Source organism: Apodemus sylvaticus, chromosome 6 (assembly GCF_947179515.1).
Source record: "Apodemus sylvaticus chromosome 6, mApoSyl1.1, whole genome shotgun sequence".
NCBI lineage: Eukaryota > Metazoa > Chordata > Mammalia > Rodentia > Muridae > Apodemus > Apodemus sylvaticus.
In genome coordinates, this window is record NC_067477.1 from 41,733,671 (window position 1) to 41,743,568 (window position 9,898).

At 42.9% G+C, this 9,898-nt stretch overlaps 1 protein-coding gene across 1 annotated transcript; it reads left to right on the plus strand.

Moving 5' to 3' along the window:
* Nucleotides 1-110: 110 nt before the first annotated feature.
* Nucleotides 111-9,655, plus strand: Erh (ERH mRNA splicing and mitosis factor). Its single transcript, XM_052185556.1, has 4 exons — nt 111-215; nt 3,071-3,158; nt 6,317-6,437; nt 9,161-9,655. The coding sequence occupies exons 1-4, from the start codon at nt 213-215 to the stop codon at nt 9,261-9,263; spliced, it is 315 nt and encodes a 104-aa protein (XP_052041516.1). The 5' UTR covers nt 111-212; the 3' UTR covers nt 9,264-9,655.
* Nucleotides 9,656-9,898: the final 243 nt, after the last annotated feature.

The following is a 9,898-nucleotide window of genomic DNA, read 5'->3' on the forward strand; positions in this document are numbered from 1 at the left end:
GCGCCCTTACCCAAGATGGCTGAAACAGAGTCGGTATCCACTCTAGAAACCGGAAATGTGTAAATCTCTATGGTCTGAAAGGTTCTTTTGCGTCGCGCTTCCGACGATTTCCGGCGGCGGCTCTCGCGGGATTGGCTGTTGGCGGCGTTGCGGCTGAGCTCGTGTGCGGCGACGGAGGTGTTAGCGGCGGCTACAGCAAAGCGTTTGGCGCGATGGTGAGTCCTCAGCGGTTGCCGGGGTCCCCAACTTCGAGGGCCACCCCTGCCCGTACATCTTCCCATCCTTCCCGCCCCTGCCCATCTAGCGCGAGCGAACTGCTCCCCGCCCCCTTCCCCCTAGCTCGCGGATGGACCCTTCCCCTTCCCGACGCTGAGCCGCGGGGCCTGGCTGTAGGCCCGGGACCTGGTCCTCCCTGCTACTGCGCGCCCGCCTGATGCTGGGGGCGAGGTATGCGGTGGGCCGAGGATGCGCAGCCTACCGATCGCTGCCTGGGAGAGGAAGGTGTGGGGTGCCGTTCTTTCTCATCAGATGCACCAGCGGACTGTAGGAACAATGGCCGGGTAACGTGTGTCAGACGTTTCCTGAAACTGACACACCCGTTACCTTACTGTTCGCTGTATGTCGGCCCTGGGAGATCGGAAAGTATTTTTCCTTTTCCAGTATCCTTAGTTGCCCTGTTTTTCAATTATGTCAGTCTTCAATCTTATTCTTACTACATTCTCTTGGGAGTGGAGCCGGAAGAGAGGCTCTAGGGTCCTGGTCTCAAAATCCGATGGGGAAAGTTTTTGTTTTTATTATTAAGTTATGTGTCTGCGTTTGCACGTGAGTACAGGAGCCCTCGGAGGCCAGAAGAGGGAATGAGATCCCCAGGATCTGGAGTTAAAACAAGCGGTTGTGAGTGGAGGATGTGGGTGCCGGGAACCAAACACGTGCTCTTAACCACTAAGCTATCAGCATTCTTGTGGTTGTTTTGCTTTTGGGGATCTTAAAAGATTACCTTTTCTGTGTATGGTGTTTCGCCTGCATGTCTTGTGTGCCACTTGCATGCAGTGCCTGCGGCAGACAGAAGAGGGCGTCCGATCCCATGGATTGGAATTACCGGTGATTGTAAGCGACCATGTGAGTGCAGGGAATTGAAAACCGGTCCTTTGGAAGAGCAGCTTGTGCTCTTTAACCACTGAACCATGTCTCCAGTACTTCCGGCCCCTTTGTTTTTAAGTAATCAAAAGGGAAATATTTGGAGCAGGTATGTTTGTACTTTTCAAATGTTATTTCAAATTATTCCTTAATTTGCCTTAAATTTTTATTTAAAAAATTGGCAAAAAAAATGAATAACTTGTCTAGGGTGAGCCATTACGAGAATACAAATAGGTTTTCATGAGACTAATTTTCTCAACATTTTGAAAGTACCTTTTGAGTAGCTGGCCTTTTATGAGCTTCTGCGCAACAAATCATGCTTTCTCTGGCTATTAATAACTAACAAAACACTGTTCACTTCGGTAAAGATTTCTTTTGCTACAACTTAAGAGTTTTGTCTCAAGTCTTCTCAAACTTAATTAAAATGACACAGATCTTGCTGGGGATGGAGAAAGAATAATGTTCTTTTGCTATATGAAATTTAAAGTACTTTTTTGTTGTTTGTTTGTTTGTTTGTTTGTTTTTTCAAGACAGGGTTTCTCTGTGTAGCCTTGGCTGTCCTGGAACTCACTCTGTAGACCAGGCTGGCCTCGAACTCAGAAATCCTCCTGCCTCTGCCTCCCAAGTGCTGGGATTAAAGGCGTGCGGCACCACCACCCAGCTTAAAGTACTTTTTTCTGTTTTTTTATCCAGAAAGCCTAGATCTCAGAATCTCATTTCAGTTTGTACATAATTAGATTTTTTGGACTGTCTCAAAATAGTTTGGGATCCTGACATCCTGACATAAGAATTTATTTTTTAACCAGAAACTAGTGTTGCAAGAGAAGAAAACAAGGTGAATAATTTGGTTGAGGGTTGGGCTTGCAGTGGAGTTGCATCATGCTTGCATTTGTTGACTTAATTAATCATTCTTAAATGCATGGGAGACACTACATTAGACTATGCTGGTCAGGTTTCCTCCTTGTCTGGTTTGAAGACATTTTTGGTTTTTGCTTATTTGAAGGGAGTTGGTGTTAGTGACATCTAGTGAGTAGAGACCAAAAATGCCCCCAAAACATCCTATAGGCACAGGACAAACCCAGAGAATTTATTTCTGTCCCAAAATAAATGAGAACTCTGAAACTGGCTCTACTTCCCATAAGCAGGAGAGGAATGCTTTCAGTGCTGTTCTCTGGTACAGTCAAAGATAGATTTGGGTCTGAGCTAGCCCCTTAAAGCAGGTCATCTAGGTGATTAGTTCAATGGATGATTTTAATGTGGTATTTACTATATACATTTTATATTATTACTTAATCGTACACATTGATGTGGGAGTAACTCCTGTGTAAAATGTGGCCTCCACTGTTGTGCTCTAGTCAGAAAAGACCTTAGGTTGATACAGCGATTATAGTATTTCCTTCTCTCTCTCCTTTGATTACCCCATGTCTTAGTTTTTATTGAATTAATAGAGCTAGAGGCTAGTGGAGACAGAAAACGGGTTCTAAAGGTTATTAAGAAAAAAAAATACGGGGGCTGGAGAGATGGCTCAGCGGTTAAGAGCACTGACTGCTCTTCCAGAGGTCCTGAGTTCAATTCCCAGCAACCACATGGTGGTTCACAACCATCTGTAATGGGGTCTGGTGACCTCTTCTGGTGTGTCTGAAGAGAGTAATGGTGGTGTACTCATATGCATAAAATAAATAAATTTAAAAAAAAAATATACAGGAGCGTGTGTGTATATTTGGAGTTTGAGAAATGACCCAGAGAGTAAGGGGCTGATCTAGTTAAGGGAGCTATGGACCCAGCGCTGACACAGAGGCATGGACCACAGGATGAGCAGCCTAGTTAGTTATGTTTTAGTGACTCTAGCACCCACGTCATGTTGGGGCCTATGTCTTGATGTGAGTCTGGCTCGCATGTTAGGATATTCATTGGTGCTGTTTTTCCCCTTCAGTCTCACACCATTTTGCTGGTACAGCCTACCAAGAGGCCAGAAGGCAGGACTTACGCCGACTACGAGTCTGTGAATGAGTGCATGGAAGGTGAGTAAGCACGGAAGGTAATGGAGGGCAGAGGTCTTCACGGTCCCTCAGCACACACCGTTCTCTTGAGAGAAAAGTAGCATGTGTGTGGGAACTGGAAACCTTTCTCCCATACATTTCTTGAATTATTTAAGCAGGGAAAATAGGTAGTTTACATTAGGGTTCATTCTGTGTTGTCCAGTTCTGTGAATTTTGCCAGATTGGTCGGTTTGTCAATATAGAGTCATAAAGAAAGGTTTTATTGCCCTAAAATTTATACCTGCCCTGCCCTCCAGACCCCAGGTGGCAGCTCCTAGTCTTTAAACCTGTAATACTTGGTACGTTGTAATATGTAAATAGCAGTCCACATTTTTGTTGGAGAAATAAGAAAAAGGTATAGATGTTGCGTGCCTGCGGATTTATTTATTTATTTATTATGGTTTTTTGAGACACGGTTTCTCTGTGTAGCCCTGGCTGTCCTGGAACTCACTCTGTAGACCAGGCTGGCCTCAAACTCATAAATCCGCCTGCCTCTGCCTCCCAAGTGCAGGGTTAAAATTAAAGGCACATACTAACACTGCCCAGCTGGAGATTGTTTTTCAAATGTTTCCAACCCCTGGTTAATTAAATCCATGAATGTTAACCACACACATGGGCCCAGTGTGTTGGTTGTAATTACTGCAAACAAATTTTTTGTGCTGGTTTCTACAACATAACAGTATGCATTTATTCCATATTTTATAACTTCATTTCATCTTTTTAGATGATACATTGTAGTTTATGAGCATGGAGTGTAGCTGTCGTATAGAGTATCTGCCTAGCATGTACAGAGCCTGAATTGGTTCCTTGGCACCACGGAAACAGGCGTAGTGGTCTGAACCTGTAATTCCAGCACTTGGGAAATGGAGGCAAGAAGATCAGAAGTTCAAGTTTATCCTCTGTTATAATGATTTCAAGGCTAGCCTGGCCTACATCCTATTGAAAAGGAAAGAAAGACGAGCTATGGTCATTACCGTCGTGTGTAATTCCAGCACTACTGAGGCTAAGGTCAAAGGAGCATGAGTGTGAAACCAGCCTGAGCTACATAGTAAGTTGCAGGACAGCATGAGCTGGATACTGGGGTGCTTCCTGATACCTGCGTGGGGTAACTGAGAGGCTGGGGCATAGCTCTAGCTCAGGAGGAGAGAATTTGCTTAGCATTCATGAAGTCACAGGTTCAAGCCTACCATTGCCAAAAGCAAACCTCTTCTCCACCCTGAAAATCTCCCTCCTTCCCTTCCTTCTGCCACTCAAATCCGATACTGGTAAACTTATTTACCAGATTTATTAGTAAGAGCTTTACATAGAGTTTAAGTTTCTTTTGGGGTGGAGGTATATAGAAATAGAGCTGATTTTCATGTTTTGATCATGTATGTTACAGCCTTGTTACTTCATTTATTAATTCTAATCATGTCTTGGTGGCTTCATATCTACAAGACCACCTCATTTACAGCTAAAGACAGTCTCTGGTTTATGTCTTTTAACTTCTTGCCTCTTTGTTCTGGCTACAGCCAGCAGTGAAGTGCCGAGTAAATGTTTGTTCTTCCTGATGGTGGCAGATAGTCTGTGTCCAGTGAGCATGAGAGTAGTGGCAGGCCGTGCCTTTTAAAGATGCGCAGTGAAATTGCCTTCCTGGATTTGACTTTTTAATTCTTACAGTTATGTGATTTCAGTGTAGGATGCTAGTAGCAGTTAAGGGGACGGGGCAGCTCAGGAAAGGCATGAGCCCTGATGAGTGGGAGAGCCCAAACCCTGTAAACAAGCCAAACCTAGGAGCCTGTGCGTGTGGTCTGATGCTGAGGTGTAGAGACAAGTGGATCCTAGAGGCTCGATGGTCAGCCTAGCCTGAGTGAGGCGCAGGCCACTGAAAACACCCTGTCTCGGGGTGGAGGAAGATGGTGATTCACTTCAGTTCCTCTGTATAGCCCAGGCTATCCTAGAACTTGCTCTGTAGACCAGACTGGCCTCCAAGAAATCTGCCTGCCATTACCTATTGAGTGCTGGGATTAAAGTGCGGCAACTCAACCCCAGCTTTTAAAAGTTAGTTTACAGGTTCCTTAAGCGCTTATATATTACAATATATGGTATGTTGCCCTCAGGTAACTAACATTGATATCACTTGTTTCTTGTGGTTTGGTGGTAGCAATGGACTGAACAGGTAAATTCTCCCATTTATAGAACGCTTTACTAGTTGGAAATTACCAGGAAATGTGCTCTGTTGATAATTGTTAATGCTACCATTTCTTATTATGGAGGTTTGGTTTGTGTTTTTGGAGACAGTTTCATTTATAGTAAGCTAGACTGAAACTCAACAATATAGCTGAGGATGGGTGTGAACATCTGATCCTCCTGCCTTAGTTAGCTTCTCAGATGCTGGGATTACATATGTGAGCATCACACCTGGTTTTCTTCTCATGTGGAATACTTATTTACAAGCTTTGCTTGTGCTAAGTGTTACTTGAAATAATCTGTAGAGCCCTGTGGAAAGGTATTCACTGTTGGTCAGGTAAGGTGGAGGTGTCTGTCCTTGGTTATGTGATAAATAAGCTAGCTTTCTGGATTCCTCTTGAGTCCAGCATCTAGGCTCTTCGGTGCCATATTAGGATAAGTTCCAACTTTCTCACCAATTGCTGGTGACTTTTTCCATTGCATCAGAATTTGAAGGTAAAATAGGAAACTTCCATGTTCTGCTCTCCAGCTTTAGAAAGATTTACTGGGAACCTTGATAAAATAATCACACGATTGGGGGGGGCAGAAGCAGGAGAATCTCTTGAGTTCCAGGATAGCCAGGTCTATAGACAGACCCTGGGGAGAAAAAAACAACAACAACCAAAAAAAAAAAAAACTCACAATACTGTCTGGGAAGGGTCACTGCTAATGACCAAATACACATAGGCTCTGGGCTAGTAGTCTACCCAGATGCCCAACCCAGGCCTTAAAAGTTCATTCAACTCTGGGGGGGGGGGGGGGTTTGAAGTAATCATCTAATTATAAAGCACAAAATAGTTACCAATGTTCTCGTAAATTTAAGTTGCTAGTCACAAAAATTAAAACAAAAGTGATGAGCCTGTAGTCCTTTTTCAGATCAGTTTTCCTAAGGTAAATACAGCACTACTTATGTTCTTGTTCTCTCCCCATAGGTGTTTGTAAAATGTATGAAGAACATCTGAAGAGGATGAATCCCAACAGCCCTTCCATCACATACGACATCAGTCAGTTGTTTGATTTTATCGACGATCTGGCAGATCTCAGCTGTCTTGTGTAAGTATTAGCAACTATATCTTTTAATTTGTAATTTTCTGGGGTTTGTCCATTTATATAGTCACCAGTGTTTCACTTACATATAAATAAAAAGTTAAAATGATGCTGTGGAGCTGAAGGTATAAGAAGTGTGGCAGTTGCTAGTGTGGGGAGGAATAGACCGCTAACCCTGATACTCCTTTTCTTGGAGTCTCATCCTCTTACTTTTTCCTAAAGTAATTGTTTTCAGATTAAAACCAAAGTTCTGTTCTTGAAGTCTAAGTTAGTCCTACCCTATGTAAACAGGGTTTGGTTTGGTTTGTTGCTGTGAGATTTTAGGTTCTGACATGCTTATTAAATTTTATTGTCAGTAGTACTAACGTAAATATTTTACTGTAGTCCACACCTTGAAGGAGACTAGATTGCCATTTAATTAGAATGCATGAACAGAGCATGATCCTAGGAAATTTTTTTGGAATATTTCTCATAAAACAGCGTTAGTAAAGAAGTTTCTTCGTGTTGGTTGGGCATCATAGGCAATGGGAAGGAAGCCTGTGCGCTTGCAGTGAACAGCCCCTGGCCTTGCCGCTCAGAAAACAATTGTGTTGCTCACATAGAGCTTTCCATCTCTGGAGTTTATTTTCCTTATTGGAAATTGGCCCTATGTGTGGGAGTACAGGCTCCCAGCTAATTGGGAGAGTGAGACAGGAGGATGGAAAGTTTAAGGCTAGGCAACTTAGTGACATCCTGTCAAAAGGTAAGTGTGGACTTGGGTGTGTGTAGCTCAGGGTAAACTGCCTGCTTACCGGGCAGGCAGCCCCATTGCAGTCTTTAGTGCCACAACTCATAAGATCGTGTAGCTTTTTAGCTTAGTAGAACCCCCACACTGGTGAGGGTTCTGATGCCTGGAGTGTTGAGCTGTACTGTGTAGAATGGATGACAACAGTTTATGATCTGAGGAAAGGTGAATCTTGCCCAGTATCACTTAGCTATTAGGTTGCTTCACTTTAACCCTTAATTTTACTTGCTTCCTTTTTATTTTTAAAAATAATTGTACCTACAGGAATACTTTTATTAAAAGATAAAGAGAGCTAATCCAGATACTTAAAGTAATATCCCATGTTTAGTAACAACATTTGGATTTGGGGTTGAGGCAGGGTTTCTCTATTTAACCTTAGCTGTCCTGGAACTCACTCTGTAGTAGACCAGGCTGGCCTTGAACTTAGAAATTCACCTACCTCTGCCTCCAGAGTGCTGGGATTAAAGGTGTGTGCCACCTGGCTATAATTTTAATACATACTATCACTTGCCTAATTTTATTTTTTATTTGTATGGTTGTCTTGTCTGTATCTTATGTCTGTTCACATGCATTTCTGATGCTCCCAGAGGCCAGAAGAGGGGTGTCAAATCCTCTGGAATTGGAGTTACATAGGATGGGTATGAGCCATTGTATGGGTATTGGGAATTGAACTCAGGTCCTCTGGAGCCATCTTTCCGAGCCCCCTCCCCCAGTTTGTCTTTTTGGTTGGTTGGTTGGTTGGTTGGTTGGTTGGTTGGTTGGTTGGAGACATGGTTCCACAGTGTATCCCTGACTGTCCTGGAACTTGCTCTGTAGACCAGGCTGGTCTCAAACTCAAATCTGCCTGCCTCTGCCTCCAAGTGCTGAGATTCTATACCACCACACCTGGTGCTTTGTCTGCCTTGTTATACGACAGGTTTTTGGTTTGTTTGTTTGTTTGTTTGCTATTTTCTGTGTATAGGTGTTTTGTCTGCATGTATGTCTATATACTGCATACTATGTACATGCAGTGCCTTCAGAAGTCGGAAGAGGACATTTGGATCCCCAGGTACTGGAGTCACAGACTCTTGTGATCTTGACATGTGGGTGCTGGGGACCAAACCCAAGTCCTCTGGAGAGCAAGCAGTGCTCTTAACCGTTCACTAAGCTATCTCCATCCCTATACTGCAGCTTTAGTCCTCCACAGAGAGTTGAGTTTTAGGCCAGCTGGAAAGCTTCTCTGTTCTTCAAGTCTCATAATGATACCTTGACTGACTCAGTCTCTGAAAACTTGCTGTGAGTCTTCCTGCCTTCCCCTTCTCTTATGAAAGAGATGTTCTTCTGAAATTCTCCTCTGTAGGTCTTTGGTCGTTATTTTTAAAAGCAAATCTTAAAACTATGAGTTGCTTAAACAGCAGCAAATCTAATAGAGTTGATTCAGAATAAATTGGGCAAATCTAAAGCTTGTACTAGTGTTTAGCTTTTGCTTTTAATCACTAAAGGAATTATAAAAATAGTTCAATAAAAATAGAAGCTATGCTGTAGGAAAAACACAAGGGTTTTGGTCAGTAGGTGTGTTAACTGCGTGCTTAAGCGTTCTGGGTCTTGGCCTTTACCACCATAAGATTATCTTAGGTGATGTAGATCTGTTTGTTAAAACAGCAGCATTGGGTTAGAGAGACAGTTAAGTGGTAAAGCGCACTGACTGCTCTTCCAGAGGTCCTGAGTTCAATTCCCAGCAACCACATGGTGGCTTACAACCATCTGTAATGGAATGCCCTCTTCTGGTGTATCTGAAAGACAGTGATTGTGCTCATATACATAAAATAAAGAAATCTTTAAAAACAAAACAAACACAGCAGCATTGTTCACTTTTGATTCTCTTCATGTGTGAAAATGTGCCTGGTGCCACCCCAGGCAGGACTAACTGACCGCTGTAACTTTGCATGTTTCTTTCTGTTCTCAGTTACCGAGCTGATACACAGACATACCAGCCGTATAACAAAGACTGGATCAAAGAGAAGATCTACGTGCTCCTCCGTCGACAGGCACAACAGGCTGGGAAGTAACTGAGTCGGAAGCATCAGGGGCTGGGGGTGGACTTGGAACAGGTGCACACAGCGTGCTGTAGTGAACCTTTTTATGATAGCGATCCTGTTTCCACTTTGTTACACTCAAGCCAAGACTGAATGTCTGACGTGAACCGTGAATGATCTTTTCACTCTGAAGCCACCGTTGCCCCTTTGCTCCTTTACTTTCGTTTTTTTACTTAAACATTTTTATGATAATTCAGATAGAAAACATTTTTGCCATTTAAGGTTGGTTCCAGTCCTTGAAACTGTCAGAGTCTGCTTTATAGCAGTGAGCGCACTAACCCTTCATGGGGGTGGGATGGGGATAAGGTTAGTTATATCCTCTGGGAAAGTCTTAGTGAAAAATAAAGAAATGTTCTGTAGTTGTATTTTCTCATTGAGTGGTTTTCTTATTTGTTTGTTTTTGTCTCTAAATATTGAATTGTCTGACAGGCCATTTCAGTTTTAGTTTTCTGGTACACGAACAACTTGAGTTGACATTTGGACACATTTTGCTGTGATTTCTATGACAGCCTTTACCTCATTTTTTCCAGCAATCAATAAATCTCAGTTGTAGTGCCAATTATTTGTATCTGTTGTGTATACAAATATAAGCTGCTTCTATACTCAGT